Source organism: Malus sylvestris, chromosome 2, assembly GCF_916048215.2.
Source record: "Malus sylvestris chromosome 2, drMalSylv7.2, whole genome shotgun sequence".
Taxonomy (NCBI): domain Eukaryota; kingdom Viridiplantae; phylum Streptophyta; class Magnoliopsida; order Rosales; family Rosaceae; genus Malus; species Malus sylvestris.
This window is the reverse complement of record NC_062261.1, coordinates 9,411,254-9,434,363: the sequence shown is the minus strand read 5'-3', so window position 1 is coordinate 9,434,363 and position 23,110 is coordinate 9,411,254. Positions and strand designations below refer to the sequence as shown.

The window sequence follows — 23,110 nt, the reverse complement described above, 5'->3', positions numbered from 1 at the left end:
GTCAGTCCCCCTTGATCACACAGGTTCCTTGTTACCTGATCCACACGAGTACAGATCCATTGTAGGTGCCTTGCAATACTTAACTTGGACACGACCTGATTTATCTTTTGCTGTAAATCAGGTATGTCAATTTATGCATGCTCCCCGTGAACCACATCTTCAAGCAGCTAAACGCATTCTCAGATTTCTGAAAGCCACTGTCAGTCATGGTTTGTGGTTCAAGAAAGGTGATATTCATCTTACTGCCTATTCAGATGCTGATTGGGCCGGCTGTTCGTTTGATCGACGCTCTACTAGTGGTTATTGTATATTTCTGGGATCCAATCTTATCAGCTGGAGTGCTAAGAAGCAACCAACGGTTGCTCGTTCCTCCACTGAAGCCGAATACAGGTCGTTAGCCCACACAGCAGCTGAAATCACATGGATTTGTAAAGTGTTCAAGGATCTTGGTTTTCACCTTCCTCATGTTCCTTCTCTCTGGTGTGACAACCTGTCTGCAATATCTCTTGCTTCCAATCCAGTTTTCCATGCTCGCACCAAGCATATAGAACTTGATTACCATTATATTCGAGAACTGGTCCTTGCCAATCTTCTCAAAGTTCAGTATGTGTGCTCTCAAGATCAGTTAGCCGACATTCATACCAAATCTCTGTCTAAATCCCGATTTCTATACCTGCAATCCAAGCTTTCTCTTGGTCCTTTTGATGCATCCAAGTTCAGCTTGAGGGGGTGTAAAGGATCAAGTAAAATTAGTTAGATGTTTGTTAAAAGTTTGTTAGGTTTCTTATGTAAATAGACATATTAGACAAGGGTATAATTGTAATTGTAAGGGCAGTATATTGTCTATATATACACTGCCATACCATTGTAACTTTTAACAAAGAATTAATATAAGAGAGATATTTAGAAACTGTGAATTCTACAAATAGTACCATAATTAATTTTTTTAGTGTAAAAATATGATTTTTCGTTAAAGTGAACAATACCGAAAATTTTCGTTAAAATTCTCTTTTCTCAATTGTGCTTGTATGGGTAAACGTATGGAGTACTCATGGATAAGATCTAAAATATCGATATTATCCCGATATTTCATTCGAAATTTCCATATTTTTGGACTACCGATATTTCCGATATCATCGATATTTTAGACCTTGATACGAACTCTATGTAGTACTAAATCACTCATGTATCTTACCATGCAATGTATAAAGTGTAAAATATTGTACTAATTCATTATATATAAATGATTATGGTGTGTTTAAACTTCTTTCATTAATTACTACATATTTTCTACACTTATAATGTTTGCTAGCTCGCTATATAATCAACTTAAATCAGTTAAATTCATCATGCAATACACTTCCTTTCAATTTTTTGTGATAAACTAATAGATAATTGACTAAATAAACATCCTGCAAAGTTTCAATAAAAATTTCTAAGTTTTTCTTACAATTTCCGTGGTTTTTATTCAATTTTTATCGATATCGATAATATCCCGATATTTCCATCAAAATTTCCGTATTTTTGGACTACCGATATTTTCGATATCATCTATATTTTATACCTTGCTCACAGAAACCAAAGACCTAGTACTACTTCGTTCCAAGTGAGTTCGTACAATTTTGTATGCCGTTGGTCTGCATATGTTTTAAAAAAATTGCTGCATATGGAATCTACAGTGAACTAGTCGGTACCAAACAAAAACCCAAACGTGGCAACAGGTTTAAGCTCTGATCTCCTTGCTTAATTACTTTCTGGTACAGGAGGATCACGAAGATGCAGAATTGCATTGCATCTGAGCGAACCAGAGAATTCAGCTTTGGAAAGCACTAGGTCTATAAAGTAATAATAAAAAAAACATTATATTAACCTGAGTTTTTGTTCACTACAATGCTCCACACATGCAAGAAATTTACGATGCAATAATAATATTGTCACGTGATGTTAATAATTTATCAGAGTTTACTATATATATAGGGTAAATTACATAGTAGCCTCTCAGGTTTGAGGTCTATTGTAATCTTATACAACATCTTTAAAACATTTCACTTTCATACCTCAAGTACTATTTTATTTCAATTTCATACAACCGTTATATTTTTCCATCCATGGATCTGTTAAATGCTGACGTGGCTGCCACATATATGACACGTGGCTGCCAAATGTCTGCCACATGGCAAATAAAATAATTTTTTAATTTTTTTTTTAAAAACCTGAAATTGGAAGAAGAAAAAAAAAAGGGACCGAACCCAGAAGAAGGAGGAAGAAGAAGAAAGAGGAGGAGGAGGAGGAGGAAGAAGAAGAAAAAAAAAGAAAGGGGTCCGAACCCAGAAGAAGGAGGAAGAAGAAGAAAGAGGAGGAGGAGGAGGAGGAAGAAGAAGAAGAAGAAAAAAAAAAAAAAAAAAAAAAAGGGACCGAACCCAGAAAAAGGAGGAAGAAGAAGAAGAGAAGAAGAAAGAGGAGGAGGATGAGGAAGAAGAAGAAAAGGAAAAGAAAAAAAAAGGAAAGGGACCGAACCCAGAAGAAGGAGGAAGAAGAAGAAGAGAAGAAGAAAGAGGAGGGAGGAGAAAGAAGAAGAAGAAAAAAAAGAAAAAAAAAAGAAAGGGGTCCGAACTTAGAAGAAGGAGGAAGAAGAAGAAAGAGGAGGAGGAGGAGGAGGAGGAAAAAGAAGAAGAAGAAGAAGAAAAAAAAAAAAAAGAAAGGGACCGAACCCATAAGAAGAAAGAGGAAGAAGAAGAAGAGAAGAAGAAAGAGAATGAGGAGGGAGAAGAAGAAGAAGAAAAAAAAAAAAAAAAAGGGGTCCGAACCCAGAAGAAGAAGAAAGAGAAAGAGAAGAAGAAGAAGAAAGAGAAAAAAAAAAAAAAAGGGACGGAACCCAGAAGAAGAAGGAGGAAGAAGAAGAAGAGAAGAAGAAAGAGGAGGAGGAGGAGGAGGAAGAAGAAGAAGAAGGAAAAAAAAAAAAAGGGTCCGAACCCAGAAGAAGAAGAAAGAGAGAAAAAAAAAAGTGGCAGATATGTTTTTTTTTTTTTAATTAAAAAATTATTTTATTTGCCACGTGGCAAACATTTGGCAACCACGTGTCATATATGTGGCAGCCACGTTAGCATTTAACAGATCTATGGATGGAAAATCTAACGGTTGTATGAAATTGAAATAAAATAGTACTTGAGGTATGAAAGTGAAATATTTTAAAGATGTTGTATAAGATTGCAATAGACCTCAAACATGAAGGGCTACTATGTAATTTACCCATATATATATATATGGTGAAAGATTCAGGATTTAAACAATGAGGATATCGTATTAAAGATTTAAGTTTTTTAATAAGAACAATGCGAGAAGAGAGCAAATTATTTTTAGTTTTTTCGCTGCAGAATTTCATCAAACACTTGGTGAGTTTGTTGTAATCAACCAAATTATTTGTGCACATGTCAATAATTATCGACGAGTGCTCTCGATGTATCTTACCAAGTATTGTTCGGATATACCTTTTATGCATTACATCAAAAAAATCCTTAGAAAACCTTCAAAAAGTCTTGAGAAGATATGTTTTGATTATGCTCGAATATAACGTCTCCACTCATACGATAGTATATTGCTTATCACTTCAAACAAGCAATCGAAATTAATTTTAAGAAGCGAAAATGTACTTTGATCAATGCATTATTGTTCATGCACACTTATTAAACTGTTATTTATATTTTCTATTAATCTAACCTAACTCTCTCTATGTGGCAGTCGGTTCTGTGTTCCCAAAAAGAAACAAAGAGATAGAATCCAAAACTCAACTCCAAAGTTCGATACCCATCTGATCTCCGTATCAAACAAAACCGTTGTTTAAATCATATGCCATTGGAATAATAATTTAAGTGTAGTTCTTTATTTTGGCAAGAATATTGTTGTCCTCTTGATTACTACTAATTTATTTACTTTTGATCGGTTAAAAACTATTAATCTATTTGATTTGTTATTTTCTCTTATTTTACGTTTCACCAATTCGCCTTCCTCTTCCTCTCCGACCCCACCCTCCAACTCGCCCGACTCAAACTCAGCCACGTCCGAGTCAATGCGTCCCTCCAACCCACCCTCGACTTCTCAGTCACCGTCAAAGTTCGAAACTGCAACTTCTCCTGAATTACGACTCGACCACGGTTTGTGAGCTCCGATGGGGCGGACAAGGGCGAGAGGGTCGTCATACGTGAACGCTACCGAATTCAGGGGATCTCTTCCAGCGATTCCATGGCATCTGGGTGGCACAACAGTCACGATGGGCAGCAACGGATTTACAAGTTATGAGCCAGCGGAGGCAGATTCTCTACCCACCCACTTTCCGTGCCGTCCCTCCTCCTGTGTAGTCATGGTTAAGCCACATCAACATTTTATATTATTATTTATTTTTATCTTATTATCTTTATAAAAAAAAAAAAATATATATATATATATATATATATAATGTTGACGTGGCTTAATCATGATCACAAAACACGAGAAATGAGAGGGCAGAGAATCTGCCTCCTGAAAAGGTCATACTCGGACACGTGTTTCAATGTGGTTGAGTATTACTATTAACAGAACCGACGCCATTTTTGTACATAGAACTTCCTCGTTTGTATCAAAATAGTGCGCCACCAAATCACTCAATGTCAGTCGCTTGATCAAATCAGACGGTGAGAAAAAGTTATGTATTCAAACCCGGTTGCATTAAGGAAAAATCGCACAATGTGACTACATGATTTGATTAGTTTGACTGAGCCGTCAAAGATGAGAGATTTTTCAATGTGATCAATACATAGGATGGTATATCACGTGTCACTATACAAATAGTGGGTAATATGTGCTAAAAAATTAATAACTTAAAAAATAAAATTTCTCACTACTCATATTAAAACACGTGGTATATCATTTATGTTTTCGTCATAATTAAAAATTTCTCATCAATGAGGTTGTTATTGTCTCTCTGTCACTCATCATGTGATAAGATATATTATGACTGAAATAAAAAAAAACACTTCTTCAGCTTAGACATTCGTATAAAGTCACCAAGCACAAGAGATCAAAACGGAGAGTAAGTGAGTGAGATTAAAATATTATGTGAAGTGTTTTGTGAGTGAGTGAAATTTTTGTACGAATAGCTAGATCACGAGTCACGAGATCTAGCTATCCGCACAAAAATTTCTCAATTAAAGAGAGAAGAAAAACTTTAGATTACATGACGTGTATACCATTTTGTTCATATAAATCATGAAAATACAACAGTTTACACACCACATTGTTAATGCAACAAGGATTGTCTGTCCTCCACTTCCGGTGCCCTCTTCGTGCCCACCTGTTTTATGTGGTCACGGTTAAGCCACGTCAACATTTTATATTGTTTTTTTATAGATATAATAAGACAAAAATGAATAGTAATATAAAATGTTGACGTGGCTCAACCGTGACCACATAAACAAGAGGGCATGGGAAGAGCACCGGAAGTGGAGGGCAGACAATCCTTGTCCTTGTTGATGACTCAAATCATCAAATATGCAAAAGAATTCAAATGTTGAAATTCAGGGCCTCGTGCCCAAATCTGTCAGCGTGTTCTCAAAATCTAGTGACCAAAAATAGAGGGAAGAGATCCTCTCCGGATCTCTCCTACCAAGTCCACCAAACTCAATGATCCGGGCTTTTGAAATTTAATGCAACGGCTAAAGTTATTATAACTTTTAAAGGGACCTCCTACTTTTAGTAGTTAGATCAAAATTCAGTGACCCCGAATCACTAGATTTCGTGGACTTGGTGGGAGAGCTCCGGAAATGATCTCTTCCCAAAATTAGAAAGAAAAGAAAAAGGAATTCAACTTTATGTTTATGTGTAAATCTCCAAAGGACAACACATGATTCACACCCTTGAAATGGGTAGAAAATCTCATTAATATGGCCCAATAATTTAAAAAAGAATGGGACTTGGTTGCTGACGAATCAGCAGCATCTTTAAGTGATAACCAATTATGGTTGGGCATGTGTTCAAGTTATTGATTTTTTAATCACAGCTTGAACAAATGTTCAATTGTGATTGGTGATCAGCAAGAAGTGCTGCTGATTCTCTCAGCAAGGAGTGCTGCTGATTTTCAGCAGCGAAGTTCTATCCTTTTAAAAATCGAAAAGAAGCACAGTAGATGAGACATGAGTAGACTAGTCGGTCAACACAGAAGAAAGTCTTATGTCCGTCATCCGGACCACCTCATTTGTTTGGTCTAGAATCCAAAAATTCTTTATGGCAGATGAGACATGAATATGCAGAAATTATTTTTGTAAATGAGAAATAATTCACAACCTTTGAATTTATTTTGCCACGAGAAGTATCGGTGAGTATTATTGTTACCATCGCAACCCCAACACTGGTAAAAGTAACAAAAGGTAAATAAAATAATAAATTTTAACGAAAAGTTTTCGGTACTGTTCATTTTAACTAAAAATTATAATTTTATATTTAAAAATTAATCTTGATACTATTTAATTTACCATTTATTTTATCATTTTTGTTAAAACTTAAACTTTTAAAACATTTTTGTTATTTTTCCAACAAAATAAGCTTTTGTAAAGTACAATACTCATAAACTCAAACCTTTGGATGCTGACTGTTTCAGTTCCAGAGATTGACAATGACAAACCAGTGTAAATCCAGACAAATGGTGAGGGCAATTTTGTCACTAAATTCAAATATAAACAATGCACGCACTGGCACTCTGCCCAAAGCCTCAGTGTCCGTCATTTGTTCCTCCACCACATCAAGATAACTCCCAAACTCCACCATCTCTCTACTCTCTAGAGAGAGAAACAATACACACAGAGGAGAGAGAGAGAGAGAGAGAGACGCACGCACAGAGAGATCAAAAGCTCCAGGGTTGAGATCAAAATTCAAATCAAAGTTTGTCAATGTTATTTTTCCAACCCAGAAGACCCGACAAGAAGAAGTCAATTTGTAGCTGCTAAAACACTGTAATTTTTTGAGGTAAGTTCAAAATGTGCGGGGGAAAGAAGCATTTTTGAGTTTTTACAGCCTCCATTGATGGAGACGTAGCAAGCTTCATAAGCAGCCAAAAGAACCCATGTTATTTCTGTTCCCAAAAAGCCCCTCTTCTTCTTCTGAATTTTTGTTCTTTTTTTCTGTGCTTTTCTTTAGCAGCAAATCGAGCTGATCAGGACCAAAAATGGGATGCTGCTATTCGAGGGTAGAACGGGAAGAAATGGTGTCGAGATGCAAATCGAGAAAGCGGTACATGAAGCAGCTGGTGAAAGCACGGCAAGCTTGGTCGGCTGCTCACACCATGTACCTCCGCTCTCTCCGTAGCACGGGCTCTGCTCTGCTTCAGTTTTCGAATGCTGAAACTACCCTTCATCATCACCACCACCACCTCAACAACTACAACCACCACCACAACTACAATCACCACCACCACAACAACTACCAGTCACAGCCGCCGCCGCTGCAAACCCCGCCAACCCCACAACCGCCACCGCCACCACCTCCACTCAGCTCAAGCTCCGATTCGTGGACGACTTCCACCACACCCTCAACAGCTCGCGCACCTCCGCCGCCACCGCCACCTTCGTCCACTTGGGATTTCTGGGACCCATTTGTGGCTTCCTCTTCAAGGCCAGTGACGGAAGAAGAGTGGGAAGCTACGACTACCGCTTCGGAGGCGGTGGTCACCGTCACTGCGGCGAGCACGGCGGAACCGCCGTCGGTGGTGAGCGGATTTTCGAAAGAGAGCGGGACGACGACAAGTGAGCTGGCGATGGTGGTGTCGAGAAATGCCAAGGATCTGGTTGAGATTATAAAAGAGCTGGATGAGTATTTTCTCAAGGCTACTGATGCCGGCGGAATGCTCTCTTTGCTCTTGGAAGTTCCCAGATTCTCTTCTTCTCAGACCAAAGGAGGTAAAAGTTTTTATTTTTACTGTTGTTCAGCGGATAAAGTTTTGATATTTTTACTTTTTTTAACCATGTTTGTTTGCTTGATTGATGAGGAATTGAGGGGAAAAAATGAGAGGAAAGAGAACATTTACTTTTGAGAACTGTTTTTGCACTCGAAAATAGTCATCGTGCACTACTCGAAATGCATTTTGCTCCATCATGTTTGTATAAATAATGACCGGACGACGACCTTTTGGAGTGTTAATAACAATTTCTCAATTTTTTCGTTGTGTTTATAATTACGAGTGTAATTTGAAACCATCACTACAAAATAGTCATCATGCACCGCTCGAAGTGCAATTTCTCCAAATTGTGTTCATTAACAACAAGTGAAGGGCGACTTTTTGGAGCGTCAGGAACAGTTCCCTTTACTCGTTGTGTGTTTTGATGTGATAGATGGATTTTTTTGGCAGGTAAAGTTTATGATCATGGGTGTAATCTGAGTCCGTCACTGTGGACATGGGGAAGTTCAAGTCAAAAGTTTGGAGGATTTGGAAAAATGGGTTGTGATGAGATGGTGCTTAATCAAGTAGGTAGTGGGGTTGGAGATGAAGGTGTGGCGAATAGTAGCCATTGTTCTACTGTGGAGAGGCTTTACGCTTGGGAAAAAAAATTATACCAGGAGGTCAAGGTAAACTTTTGGTTACCATGTATTTTGTGGGCTCCTGGTTGAGCTTTTGTCCATCAAAACATTTTAACCTTCTTACTTTAGTGTCCCAGAGTAACGCCAACTTATTAAAACAACTTTGGATACCAATGTATGTAGCGGTGTTTCATTAGTTTTATGTGTACGCTGTCGGTGGACCTTATCTATTCACAAAATTAAGAAATTGTCACATCAGTTGGTATCCAAAAATTGGTATCTCTAGCATCATATCCCAAAAATAACTTTTGAACTTTGGGGGTTTTAATGTTTTTCAATGAGATTATGCACTGACATGTGATACCGCCACAAAGTCATCACCGTTGAATGGAAGTCTTTCTTTGGGCCCAAGCATAACGTACGAATGTTTTGGAATTTGAAGTTATTCGATGAATTTGTGCACATCCATGAGTTTTATAATTCGGTTTGCATATGTTTTTCTGGTGTGGTTTTAGGATGCAGAGACACTAAAGGTAGAGCATGAGAAGAGGGTGGCAGCACTGAAGAAGCTAGAGATGAAGAGGGGAGACTATGTGAAGACGGAGAAGATGAAGAAAGAGGTGGAAAAGTTGGAGTCGCAAATGATGGTTTCTTCACAGACCATTGAGACAACGTCTGCTGAAATCATCAACCTTCGTGAGACTGAGCTCTACCCTCAACTCTTTGAGCTTGTCAAAGGGTTAGTCTTTCACTCTTCGAATTGGTACCGTGCAATTTCTTTTCATTCCTATCTTACTTAGAAGTTAGAACCAAAATATAAAAAAAATACTGTATCTTATTTTCTTTTCTTTCTTTTTTTGTCGAATATTTTCTTTTCTGTTACTTCTTTTTTCATTAAATATCTTTTTTGAATGAATAGTGAAAAGATATTGAATATATGGCTATTTTCTTTTGACTGCTTTTTATTTGTTGTTTTTGTGTCCCTTGTTTGCTTTTCTTTCAAAAGATTTACTGATTTTTAAAGATCCGTGTAAACTTTTGTTGAGTAGCTATTGTTGCAGACATTACGGTTCTTGTCCTCATACGATCATACAACTTCCCAAAAGAAGCAATTTTTACTGTTGATGGAATATATTTGCTTTACAGATTGATGTGCATGTGGAGAAGCATGTATGAGTGCCACCAGGTCCAAAAGCATATTGTTCAGCAGCTCAAATACCTCAACACCATACCATCTACCGAACCCACATCTGAGATTCACCGGCAAGCAGCACTCGAGCTCGAGCTTCAAGTCCAGCAATGGCATTTATCATTTTGCAGCCTGGTCAAGGCTCAGCGTGACTATATCCAGTCTCTCACAGGATGGCTCCGTCTTAGCCTTTTTCAGTTTCGGAGACATCCAATAGCAAAGACAAGTCAAGAATCAAGAATTTACACGCTTTGCGAAGAATGGCATCATGCGATTGACCGGATTCCAGACAAAGTAGCATCTGAAGGAATCAAAAGCTTTTTAACTGTAGTTCATGCTATTGTAGTCCAACAAGCAGAAGAATACAAGCAAAAACGGAAGTCAGAATGTACATTTAAAGAGCTTGAGAAGAAAGCAACTGTGCTTAGATCGCTCGAGTCCAAGTATGGGCCATACTCGATGCCTGATTCCTCCGGCAATACTAAAAAGAACCCAGTTGCTGAGAAGCGAGCAAAAATAGAGGTCCTGAGAGCAAAAGCGGAGGAGGAGAAAAGCAAGCATGAAAAGTTAGTGAATGTGACAAGGACCGTGACAATAAGTAACTTGCAGATGGGGTTTCCACATGTTTTTGAGGCGATGGTTGGGTTTTCAAGTGTGTGTATGCAGGCTTTCGAGCAACTATACAACCAAGCGAAAAGTGCTAATCAGGAGCTTGATGTTAAGATGTTACTACCTTGAGGGAAAAAGTTCAAATTCAGGAAGATTGGAAACACGGTAATCAGTTTTTTCTGTATATTGCGCATGCTTTCATTAAGATCAGTTTTCATGTATAGATAGATGCACATCCTAGCAGTGACAGGATCCCCGTTTCGAAGATAAACTTGACAGTTTAGGAAAAGAATGGATACGGAAGAGATTGAGTACTCGGAATGCAATAGAGCGAGGATTCTAGTTAGTTTTCAACTTTTCACATCTTTGTTCTGTTTTGTTGCGGGTAAGGCGTTCGGAATGTTTTAACTTTTCCCTTGTTTGGCTTGATAGTTTCCTTTTCCTTCTTTCAGGGTGACTGTTTATAGTTTAACTTAATTATTCTTAATGAAGGTGTGTTTTTGGTCTGTTTACCTGTTTGTAGTTTGAATTTTTATGTCAACTGTTATGAACCACGAAGATTTCAGGTTCGGAGTTCGGACAAAACGGAACTTCGACAAAATAGGGTAAAACCAGGATGCCGGAATTGGATGTACACAAGCCAAGAGTCACATAATACAGATTAGATAACGTCAAAATTACATGAAGTTATCAATCTAGGGAGCAGGAGCTGCTGAACACTTGTTACGCAACCAAATCAAGCGTTTTTCGCCCTTGAGAGACAAGAACATCTCCCTTGCAACTGGTTTGTTGAACAGATCGAGAGCAGCGAAATAGACGTGTTCATCGACACCTTGCATTTTATCCAATTCCTCGATACAAGTGGCTATGGTATATCTAGCATCACGTTGCTGTGCAGCAGCCGTCCTCAGCCTTGATGCAGCCGCCATCTCCAATAAAGCACCCGCAATAGCATCATCAATGCTCTTGCGTCCTCTTTTGCGGATGGCGGTAGTGCTAGGCGTGGTAGGTTGAATTGTTTCCTGACCATTGACAGCATCATCTCCTTCCTCAGAATCTGATGAGGACTCTTCTTGGTTCAAGGACAGGGGCTCCGATGGACGTGAATTTGGATCCCCACCCTCGTGTTCAGCTGGATGGTCATGTTTCCCGTTCGTTGGCGGTTCTGAAAACATAGTGCATAGCTCTTTGTAAATTGGGCAGCCACCGGTTTTTAGAGTCTCAGCATCAGGATGTTCCTGCTCAAACAAGATTCATCCACATCAGGTAGGTTTCGAAATGTTGTTTACAAGCAACAGATATTAAACGAACATACCCTGACGTATTCAGCCCACACTGCATTGCTGGCTGCAATATCCCCGGTGGATTCATCCCAACTGAAGTCATTTCGATCAAGAAGCGACTTGACTGTAACATGCATCCTCCTCAGAACAGCGCATCGGTTCTTCAGTTGCTCCTTGTCCCATTTCAGACCCGTTCTCTTATGAAATTCATCGCATACATACTTCCATGCTTTCCTTCCCAAAGGACCATTTTGTTTATTCCCCTTGTGTACCTGATCCACCATTAAGTTCACCAGTATCTTAGTAAGATGCATTGTCCATTTAGCCCTCAACTGGTGTTCCTGATGCTGCGGCGTTTTCCCCCTTGACCGAGCAGAGCAGTTCGCCATCTAAACCCACAAAAGAAACAAACTTATACGCGTAGAACATTACAAGCCAAAGTACCCTCGCTCGCCATCTACAACGAGCAATATATGTTCTGAATGTCCAAAACGCCTCAAAATACGATGTCCAACAGTCACTTACAGACTAGAGAGCAGCAACGAATTCAAAGAAATCACATATCAAGTCCAACCGAATTGAAATAAATCACATCAACATTCGTTCGGACCCATCTCAAAGAATATTACCCTAAATTTGTGTCAACTTTGCACAGACAAGAATGCAAGAAATGTTGTTCATCTTCATGAAATAACTCCTTACATGAAAGCTGACTGACATTGGAGCCCCAAGATGTTACTTAATTTAATGAGCCAACATCTTGATGACGAAAAACGGAGCTTTTCAGGAACTGATTAACAACACTCAGTTGCAGAGATTCCGGTATTCCTACGTCGCGATACAACCATCAAAGTACTAGACAGTGTAGTAGAGTACTGGTATAAGGCTACCAACCATTTCTTCTTACAAGTTCACTTGAATTGAAAAAGTAAACTCATAACTTTCACTACAATTTCATACATCAAAATGCACACCCAAATGGGATAACAATCCGAATTCAAATTCTATCAGTCACAAACAAGGTGAATAATCACCAGTTTTAATTATACACAAATTATAATTGGTTTGTGCACTAATTTAATTAGTTTCTCCGATACAATTTCCATTAAAAATGAAGAGAAAAAAAATCATAATTCCACCCAAAAAAACAAATTGCAACTGTTAAAACAAGAGGAAGTAAGATTAAAAAAAAAAAAATATATATATATATATATATAGAGAGAGAGAGAGAGAGAGAGAGAGAGAGAGATATACCATTAACTCTACGTTGAGGAAAAGACTGCTGCTATATATATGATTCCGCGTTTTTCCGGCGGAAGAATTTCGCGCTCCCAAACAAGGCACTCTCTCTCTCTCTCTCAGTCCAAAAAAAAATCTAAAAGCTTTGTGGTCGTATGTTCAGTACAGAAGAGTCATTTTACTAGGTCGGCAGTAGTTGAAATAAATATGAAAAAGAACGGTTATAAACTTTTAATCATACTTACAACGCTAAATAAAATATGTGTTGTAAAATATCATCTGATCATTAGTTATTGAGGTCTTAATATTTTTAGGGTTTGCCATTTAGTACTACGATCTAGTGGTATTTCTTTTCACTTATAAGTGAAAGGTTTTAGATTCGATTCTCGCCAAAGATAAGTTTGAACCACATCATTGCTAGCCATTGTGAGGCTTCTCTTTTAGTATAAATAACATCATTTGTTCTTAAAAAAATGTTCTTAGGGTTTAGTTTTTATTATTACAAATTTATAATCGGATCCATAGATAAATACTTCTCTGACTTGGGTTAATTTTGTTTCTTTTCCGATTATAATCCATTTTGATCGATTTGTATATGAGGGTAAATGAGGAGTAAACTGTAAACTTCACTAAAGTTTGTGTATAATTAAAATTTTGGTAATTTGTTGGGTTGAAAAGTAATTGACAGAATGATGAGGGTCATCATGTTACAGATTCAAAATTTTGAATGCAACGTTGCTTTATATACGAAATTAAGGAAAGATTTTTTAGTGTGTTTGGAATATGGAGCGGAATATTACATGTTGTTATGCAATTAAAAGTATTTTTTTCTTTTCAAGTGTTTCTAATTATATAATAACATGCAGTGTTCTGCTCTGTGCTTCAGATACATTGAAAAATAGATTTGATTTTGATTCAATGTGTGTTTGTCAGGTTTGATTTGAATTTTTGTGGGCAATGTTCATTCTTTTGGATTCGATTTTTGTGGTTCGTAGAAATGTATCAATTTGGTTGATTGGGTTTTGTTTGGGGCACATAGCTCTTCAATGATTATCATGGATTGACTAATTGAGGAAACAATTGGTCTTCTTCTAAAGATTTTCGTTTTTTGCGAACATTTGTGATGCAGGAGGTAGGATGCAACCCTCTTATACAATGATTTGGGAATTAATGTATGAAACTAGTTTTGCAGCTAGGGCTTCTAACAAGAACACAAGAGGTAACTCTAAGCTAAAGACACTCTTTTATGAAATGCAAATATTCTAGCCAAGGAGCCAATGAAAGACAATTAGGGTTTTAAAAAGGAAGTTGCATGTTTATGGCCAGTCAAGGACAAGGGACACTTGTCAAAGCTAAGCACGATCTGTGCAAATCAAAGGTTGAGATTTCATGTGATATCTCGTCCCCAAAATTAGTATTTTATTTCTTTTTAAACGTATTTTGAAGATTTAATTAAAGTTAATTCGTTAATTTTCCGGTTTTGAGAAAAGTGAAGTGGGGTACTTTAGTTATTTTCAATTTTATTCGACATTTTAGGTCAACTCGTGAGTTGTTTAGATAGAGCTTGAACCCACAAGCTCGTAGGAGTAAACGGATCTTAATTCCGAGTTAAAGTGAAGAAGTTAGAAACGTTTAAAGTGAAGGATATGTTGGTTATTTAGACCTTATCATAAATTGACACACCCAACCCTGATATTCTCCAAACACCAGGGTAGGCACGTGATGGCCGACACCCGAAGATGACGAAGCCATATTAGGATGCATGAGAACTAAAAATAATTAACCGACATAAATAAAACTTGTAAATTTAATTATAATGAATATGCAAGTGTGGAACGTGTTCAGAGTATACAACTAATTTGAGGCACTAAAAAAGAAATAATATTAAATTGAATGAACAAAGGGATGGCTCCAACATCGAGATGACTCGAAGGTGCCGATGCGGAAGTGCCTTGACGCCGGGATTGTACGCCTCAATTCTTAAGTCTTGAGGGGGCGCAAAACAAAACATGAGTGGACCAAGTTGATATATAAGTAGTACTAACAGTTATTCATCAACGTACTAACCCCCAAAGTTTATGAAAACTCAATAGCATAATATGTAATAGGTTTTCCGAAAAACCCTAGCATGCCATAAATCTTCCTAAAACATAATTCATATATAGTGTGCTTAGTAGTGGTATCAGTATCGCCCGAAGGTATATATAACTCTTTTTGGATTTCGGTGGGCCAGTCTAGTGTTGTTGGATTTGGTTTGACCCGTTTTCTGGTCAGGTTGGCTATTTCGAAGAAGAAGAAGGCCAGAGCTTTCAAAGCTTCATTCAACCCCAAAACATAACCAAACTAGGTCATGCGATATACCAAAATGAAGCCCAAGGAACAAGGAAGAAATTCGTACCAATTTCAAGACGTGTGGTGGCCAAAGTTGGCCAAAAAATGGTCTGAAACCTACGGGTTCTCTCCGAAATTTGGGAAAAGATTTCCGAGGTGGTTCTTCATAGTTTGGACGTCCAAAACACACAAATATGATCAGAAATGAAATATGAGGACAAGTGGGAAAGGTTTAGAGTGTTTTTGAAGCTCACCCATGTTGGAGGTGGCCGTGAGTTAAGGGTTTCGCCGAGGTTGTGGTGGTCTTCCTATGGCACCATCTCGGTGCTTGCCAAGGAAGAAGGGATAGAAGTGAGAGTAAGTTGAGGAAGAGAGGTGAGAGGAGGAAAGATAATGGTCCAAGAGTTATCATGGGGAGGAGGGAAGAGAGAGGATGAAGTGCTTAGGCCGGGGGACAAAAGCCAAATGGTGGGCCCGCGTGGCTCACCAATTAATACCAAAAGCAACACATTCAAAATATCTAGCCCAATCCCAATGAAATTACCAAAATACCCTTCTGATAAAAATCCGTAAAATTATTCAGGACGGGTTATTACATAAGTAGTAGGCTTCCACAAATGAATACTCAGATTCTTGGAGGTTTCCATTTTCGAAAATTGTGCCCAAAAGCCCAGAAACCCAACCTAAGTGACCCACTGCAACCTATGACTTTCCGATGCCGATTCCAACCAACTCCGGTGGAATTTTTCAACGCCACCACCACCAAATTAAAGCTCTCACCCACCCAAGAACCAACCCCATTAACCACAATATATGGCGGTGCAAGGTCACAAAATTCGACGTAAACCAACAATGCTTCAGCCACCCTTTTCATTTTTCTGATGAATTGGCAAAGCAATAGCCAATGCCACCACTTGGATCTTGTAGCCCGTCATCCCATGAGCAAATCCCGACCAGACTTAACCCCATTTGACCACTGTAGGCGGCGAATCAATGTTGGGAAGCTTTAGGCACCCTTTCCGTCCACTTGTGAACTTTGTGGCAGGTATAAAACTTGTTCCTCTTGTTAAGCTCTATCTTCCTGTAAATTTTGGTAGAATTTGGAGTTAGTAAAAAAAAGTGGGTTTCCGATCACCGCAAACCACTGAACATGGCAGTGCGTGGGTAATAGTTAAAATTTATGAATTTTGGATAGCTAGTTGTTCTCGATGCCCTGAGCTCATATCTAATGTCCGTCCGTTGAAATTCAATATGATGATTCTATTATTTTATTCTTCAGATAATTATACCGTCGTACAATTTTTGTAACTAATAATCCAACGGTCGTCAATTACAAAAATCGAATTAGAACCCTCTATTAAAATTATAAATCAGTATAAGACAAAATTTAATTCCACGAATTGCTAGCTAGTGCTATTTGAATGTACCATGTCACCCGCAATTCTAAACTTAAGAAACACTATTTAACAAATTAAAAGGACGCGCGGAGTTGGAAGAAAAATTAAGAATTAGACCTAGTTTGGTACTAAGGTTATTTTGAAAAAAAACTGAGCTTTTTTTGTGTTTGGTAAACAAAACATTCAGCTTCAACTTTTTTTTACAGTTTTGGATGAAAAAAAAGTTAAAAACAAGAAGCTTCAAAACCCAGTTTTGAAAAACCGATTTTTTTTTACATCTGTTTTACATAAAAGTTTACCAAACACTATAATACTATTTATTTTTTTTAAAAGCATTTTTACAAAAAAATTTACCAAACAACCTACAACTTTATTTCACACCCGCTTATTCGCGCAGTTTTCTTTCAAAACACATAATATCAAACCAGCCCTTAATCTCTCCGTCCCCACTCCTTCTCCCTCTCCCTCTCCCTCTCCAGTCTCCACCTCCATCTTCGTCGCTGCAAATAGACAGACCGACAGCCTCCTTCCTGTGGAAATCGAAACCATCGCCAAATTCAAAGCCTAAAAAAGGTTTTTCCCTCCTAACTGTCGTCTTCAATTTACGTTTCTGATGGATAAACCCATCAGTTTTCTGTGTAATTCTCTTAGGGTTTTCATTTTTCTTTTTCGATTCTTTTGCGAGTTTATTGTGGGTTCTTCCCCTTCTAATTTTCTCATCTGAAATTGTTTTACCTTCTGCGGGCTGGGGGATGTGGCTGGGTACTATATATGGATTGGTGGAATCACAGTTCAATTCCATTCAATTTTTTTTATGGATTGGGGGAATCATAGTTCAATTCCATTCAATTTTTTTTATGGATTGGGGGAATCATAGGTCAATTCCATTCAATTTTTTTACTGGTATACTTTGTGTGTCGAGCTCGGTATACTGTTACTTTATTGACATGATAGATTTTGACGGGATCATACTGACTGCAAATTTGAAGATCAACATTTAGCTAGGGCGTCCTAGTCATATGTTTGATGTATAGCTTATTTGACACCATAGATTCTTGTTACTAAAACGGGATCATCCTGATAGCAAGGCCTCGCACTTAAGTTTTCTACTTCAATCTTTTTACTACGTTCTAGTGCTGCGTTCTCGATTAATTTGATTTGTTCCTGTTCTTTCTAGTCTTCTCTTTTACAAACCTAAAAAAGTGCATATATATATATATATATGTATACATATAAATACACTATCGCTCGTTATTGTCAAAAAAATATTGCATATAAAGTATAAACACACACACATATATATATCTGATACTTTAATCCGAGTCTTAGAGTGTAATTGAATTGATTTGTTATTTCAGTAAGTTGTGTGTTCTTACGAGAATCAGCAATCATGTTGTACTTGTAATGTTTTGGAGGGACGGTCCTGGTTGTTACAGGAAAATATGGAGTGACTGTGGAATGTGGGTGTTGGAATTGGATTGAATTTATTTGTTATTTCAGCTTAGTTGCATGTTTGAACTTTTCGAAAAGTATGCATTTTCCATGTTTAAGAGGAAGCATGCGCGGTCATGCTCTTGGATTGGCTCTTCACCATCTCCCCAAACTTTATATTCTTTCTTCCTACTCTTTTTGAAGTTGGTTATGTGTAGTAAATTAATAAAACCATCTTTCATGCTTGTTTACAGAATATATCTCAGCCTCAGCCTGGTACAAGGCTACAAGCAAGGCAACATTACTTGGTCTAAGAATGGATACCAGGTACCAGTACTAGCAAACCACGACATGACTGAGATAAGAATCAATACAAGTGAGAAACAAACGTCTTCCTTGTCTAATGTACAATGTTTCTTTTCTTTATTAGAAACATCATTTAGCTGTTCCTTTAGATCTTTCGTATACCTTAGATTTCACCTCAATCACTTTTATGTTCTTTCGTAGTTGCACAGAACATCTCTCTCTCTCTCTCTCTCTCTCTCTCTCTCTCTCTCTCTCTCTCTCTCTCTCTCTCTCTCTCTAACACACACACAATGTATGTATAGATGTACTTGCATATGGCTATAGATGCAAATGCAAGCTTTGAAACTGCTTGTGTTCTCGCGCTCACCTCTATATTTCCAGTACCTTCCCTCTAATGATGCCAAACTTTCCATCTCTCTTTTCTCATCTCTATCTTCACCCACCCAAATTGTAAAACCAAATGGAAACTCCCACCTCGCCGATTACCTTGTCAATACCTTCAAATTCACCAAAACCCAAGCCTTCTCAATCTCAGGTCGATTCTCATGGGTCACATCCCTTGAAAAGCCTCAATCTGTGTATAGCTTTCTTCAAGAACTTGGATTCTCTGATACCCATATCCGATCCGCTGTGCGTGTGTCACCCCAAATTTTGTTTTCTAATATTGACAAAACCCTGAGGCCTAAGCTTGAGTTCTTTCAACAATTGGGTCTTTTCGGTTCTGATCTCGCTAGGTTCATTGCCAAAAATTCCACACTGTTGACTGCTAGTTTGGACAGAAAATTAGTACCCTGTATTGAAATTCTGAAGAAAATTTTGGGGAATGATGAGAATGCTAAAGATTTGATTCGGGTTTTACATAGATGTAATTGGGTAGTTACAAGGGACCCAAAATCAAGGTTGTTAGGAAATATTGCCTTTATGGAGAGTTGCGGAATTGTTGGTTCTCAGCTTTCCACGCTATTGAAGAGGCAGCCATGGCTTTTCATTGTTCAGGAATCTGTGCTTAGAAGCCTTGTTGCACGGGTTGTGGAAATGGGTTTCTCATTGAATTCTGGGATGTTGGTTCATGGTTTATATACAGTTAGCTGTTTACGGAATGAGACAATTAGTAGAAAATTGGACTTGCTTTGTGGTTTTGGTTTCTCAGAGGATGAATGTATGGATATGTTTAGAAGAACGCCAGGTTTGCTTAGGACCTCAGAGGAGAAGTTAAAGTTTGGAATTGATTTTTTCTTGAATACGGTCAAGTTCAAAAAGTCGGTATTAATTCATACCCCTTGGATTTTGATGTATAGCATGGAGAATCGAGTGAGTGCTCGATACAGGATTTTGGAGGTTATAAAGTCAAAACGGTTATTGAAGAGAGATCCGAGTTTTTATTATGCACTTATTTTGCCGGAGAATGAATTTTTGGACAAGTTTATATCAAGATTTAGAGGTGATGCAGAGGAGTTGTTGGTTACTTACAAGGCTCGTCTCCTGGATTCTACTGACGAAGAAGATTCCTAGTACAATCCAAATCTTGTCTTCCCAGGTGGTGGTTTTGTGCCCGCTGCCCAGACAGATCTGAAAAACTCGTTTGCGCCTTGTCTGGAGAATGGGGTGTGAGCTCAGCTTGAAGTTGAGTGAAAAGGCGACAGTGTTAAGACTAACTTTCCATGTTCTGAAACTGGATCACCATGTCGTAGTTAAGTTTTGGATATTCTATTTCTGTATCGTTTACTCTTTTATGCTGCATTGCGAAAACAAGAAAGATATCGTATCCAAAGGTACAAGTTGCATTGTGTTGCATGTACACCAGAGCGGATTTTATCATCTTTGATGGTTGTTGGCATTATCTAGTCTCCATTGTTTTGCTAGTACTGTGATGAGGCGGAAATAAATACCAAAAATATCGAAAGGTTGATCTGCCTCTGCATCTCTGGGAGGTTGGCGGTTTCCGTGGCAGGAATGCATACACAGGCAAAATTCAGCAATGCAGAACCCAAACCCTCCAGCTCCGGGATGCGACTTTGCACACGACTGGGTGCAGTCTGGTAGCTTGCACAAAGTGGGAGGGTTGGTAATTTCCTTCTTCTTGCAAAGCTGCCATGGCTTAACCATGTGGCTTTTACCTGTGGAAATTTGGATAATAGTACAAAGAGTTAATTGAAAAATAAAATATCTTTACATCGCTTGCAAAGAGTATGGTAATGAATAACGACTTATTTAATTTTAAAATGTAGATTATGACATTAATCTGGATTTTTTATGGAATTCCGAAGTACAGGATATTCCAAAATTTTTACTGTTAGATCTTTATTCAAAATAAAAAAATCAGCATCTAATCATTAAAAAACCCAAAGCATATTATCCTTTGGAGCATAATAGAATTTTTGCTTCTTTAATATAAAGGAATAGTGTACTTGGTAAACATAGAAGCTATTTCCATGGCCTCCACGATCAGTAAATATGACGGCGGATTTTGTCGCAAGGTCTATTTCTCTGGAGATGTGTGGTTTTGGTTGGGTTGACAGACCACCATCTTCGTTAGTTGGCATTCTGAACAAAGACGGGTTACCATGTCCTCACTCATAAGGGTAGAGGGTTTTTGCTTAGGTGGTGGTACGTTTGAGCCCTTTGGACGGTGTCTTTGGGGTCTTGTTCTTTGTTTCTGTTTTTGATGGTCTTGCAGGACTGTCCTCTTTGTGTTTGTTAAACCTCTCTGCCTTTCTGGTTTCTAAGAAGCTTTTTTTAACCAAAAAAAAAAACTACTTGGTTAAAACCATAAAAATAAAATTTTAAAAAAAAAAAAAAAAACCCTACTTGGCTAGTCAGTTGTCCCATGCAAATTGGTCCACCTGCTAAAGAAATAACCCAAAAAGAAAATAATTTCTTTGGCAAATGATAAGATTTTAGGGACTGATTGAGGGACAAGGATTGTTTGCCCTTCTTGTTCCCGTGCTCTTCCATGCCCTTCTGTTTGTGTGGTCATGGATAAACCACGTCAACATTTTATATTACTATTCATTTTTGTCTTATTATCTCTATAAAAAAACAATATAAATGTTGACGTGGCTTAACCGTGATAATACAAAACAGGAGGGCACGGGAACAAGGAGGGCAGACAATCCTTGTCCTGATTGAGAGGATTTTGCAGGAGGCCTAAAGACATCTACACTATTGCTCTAATCAATTTGGCTACCTCTATGTCTATATCTGTGTTGCTATAAAGCCAGGGCCGGATTGGGTGAAATAGGTCTCGACAAAAACAATTGAACAAAAATGTCCGTAAAACAAAAAAAAATCTACAATTGACAAGAAAAAATAGATAATAAATTATAAAGAGTACTGATAGTTCTATCTCTGTGTCTTATTTTCTCATTCACCATTTAATAAAAATGTTAATGAGATTTATCCTTTTAAAAGAAGACTTTTAAACTCCTATTTAATTAACAAAATTTTGAAAAAAAAAACAAAATATAATTTAAAATAATAGATAAATAATGTTGGGTGGGGTGTGATCTGCGACGGAGATTGGGAAATATTCTACACGTGAAAATTAATATTTACATTTAAAGGACTTGACCCTTACTATGTTTCATCTAAGTTCATTGTACTTGCTTCACACATTCTCTTATGACGGAGTTCCACTCTAACACACCACAGGTTGGAAAATATTCTACACATGAAAATTAATATTTACATTTAAAGGACTTGACCCTTGCTATGTTTCATCTAAGTTCATTGTATTTGCTTCACACATTCTTTTATGGCGGAGTTCCACTCTAACACACCACCAATGTTCTTTGACAGTTTTGAAAGGAGGACCACTAAATTATTACCCTCGCCCCAACGCCCCTTGGTCATTTGAATCATGATCCTTTGACGTCTAGAATTTAGTAGTACGGTCTAGTGATATTCCTATTTACTTGTAAGTGAGATGTTTTAGGTTCGATTCTCACTAAAGATAAACTTAAACACATTATTGCTAAATCATTATAAGACTTAGTTCACTCACTCCTCTGTGTAAATAATATTGCTTGTTCAAAAATAAAAATACCAAACTAAACACGTATACACAAATCCCACATTCCAAAGGCAAACACAGGAAGGGATCCTTTCCGAATCCCTTACACCAAGTCCACCAACTATCCACCAAGTCCACCAAGTCCACTCATCCGAACCATTGAAATTTGATTCAACGACTATAATCAGATGACCCTTTTAAAAGTTATAATAACTTTAACCGTTGGATCAAATTTCAATGGTCCGAATGAGTGGACTTGGTGGAAGGGATCCAGGGAGAATCCCTTTCCGGCAAACACGGCTAATTCAAGTTGAACTAAATCAAATTGTTCAAGTATTCCGGTCCGGTTCGTTCAAGTTCAAGTAATAATGCAGTCAGTGTAAGTATTCTGCATACTTTACCGAACAAGATGGACAGTTGTTGCTTCTTGTTATTTCACTTTTCGTCTAAAAAATTTCAACACTTTAGAGTTTAGACTTTAGACTAATCAGATGACCCTTTTAAAAGTTATAATAACTTTAACCGTTGGATCAAATTTCAATGGTCCGAATGAGTGGACTTGGTGGAAGTGATCTAGGGAGAATCCTTTTCCGGCAAACACGGCTAATTCAAGTTGAACTAAATCAAATTGTTCAAGTATTCCGGTCCGGTTCGTTCAAGTTCAAGTAATAATGCAGTCAGTGTAAGTATTCTGCATACTTTACCGAACAAGATGGACAGTTGTTGCTTCTTGTTATTTCACTTTTCGTCTAAAAAATTTCAACACTTTAGA

General features: G+C 37.8%; 3 protein-coding genes across 7 annotated transcripts; 2 read left to right on the top strand and 1 right to left on the bottom strand.

Moving 5' to 3' along the window:
- The first annotated feature begins 6,741 nt into the window (after nucleotides 1–6,741).
- Nucleotides 6,742–10,851, top strand: LOC126591022 (protein ALTERED PHOSPHATE STARVATION RESPONSE 1-like). 2 transcript variants are annotated; one of them, XM_050256552.1, is made up of 5 exons: nucleotides 6,742–6,993; nucleotides 7,168–7,922; nucleotides 8,372–8,589; nucleotides 9,057–9,280; nucleotides 9,688–10,851. In XM_050256552.1, exons 2-5 carry the CDS (start codon nucleotides 7,193–7,195, stop codon nucleotides 10,466–10,468), a joined length of 1,953 nt encoding a protein of 650 aa, XP_050112509.1. In that variant the 5' UTR covers nucleotides 6,742–6,993; nucleotides 7,168–7,192; the 3' UTR covers nucleotides 10,469–10,851. The 2 variants fall into 2 exon arrangements, with proteins under 2 accessions (XP_050112509.1, XP_050112515.1); XM_050256558.1 differs by having other exon boundaries at nucleotides 7,165–7,922.
- A 79-nt stretch (nucleotides 10,852–10,930) lies between these two features.
- LOC126591085 (uncharacterized protein At2g29880-like) lies at nucleotides 10,931–13,044 on the bottom strand. 4 transcript variants are annotated; one of them, XM_050256661.1, is made up of 3 exons: nucleotides 12,877–13,044; nucleotides 11,655–12,011; nucleotides 10,931–11,577 (listed from the first exon to the last, which is right to left on the bottom strand). In XM_050256661.1, exons 1-3 carry the CDS (start codon nucleotides 12,877–12,879, stop codon nucleotides 11,035–11,037), a joined length of 903 nt encoding a protein of 300 aa, XP_050112618.1. In that variant the 5' UTR covers nucleotides 12,880–13,044; the 3' UTR covers nucleotides 10,931–11,034. The 4 variants fall into 4 exon arrangements, with proteins under 4 accessions (XP_050112618.1, XP_050112631.1, XP_050112610.1 ...); XM_050256674.1 differs by having other exon boundaries at nucleotides 11,655–11,894; nucleotides 12,877–13,034; XM_050256653.1 differs by lacking the exon at nucleotides 12,877–13,044 and adding an exon at nucleotides 12,325–12,827.
- Nucleotides 13,045–17,010: 3,966 nt separating this feature from the next.
- On the top strand, nucleotides 17,011–20,191 carry LOC126591064 (uncharacterized). Its single transcript, XM_050256622.1, has 2 exons — nucleotides 17,011–17,162; nucleotides 18,275–20,191. The coding sequence occupies exon 2, from the start codon at nucleotides 18,651–18,653 to the stop codon at nucleotides 19,836–19,838; it is 1,188 nt and encodes a 395-aa protein (XP_050112579.1). The 5' UTR covers nucleotides 17,011–17,162; nucleotides 18,275–18,650; the 3' UTR covers nucleotides 19,839–20,191.
- Nucleotides 20,192–23,110: the final 2,919 nt, after the last annotated feature.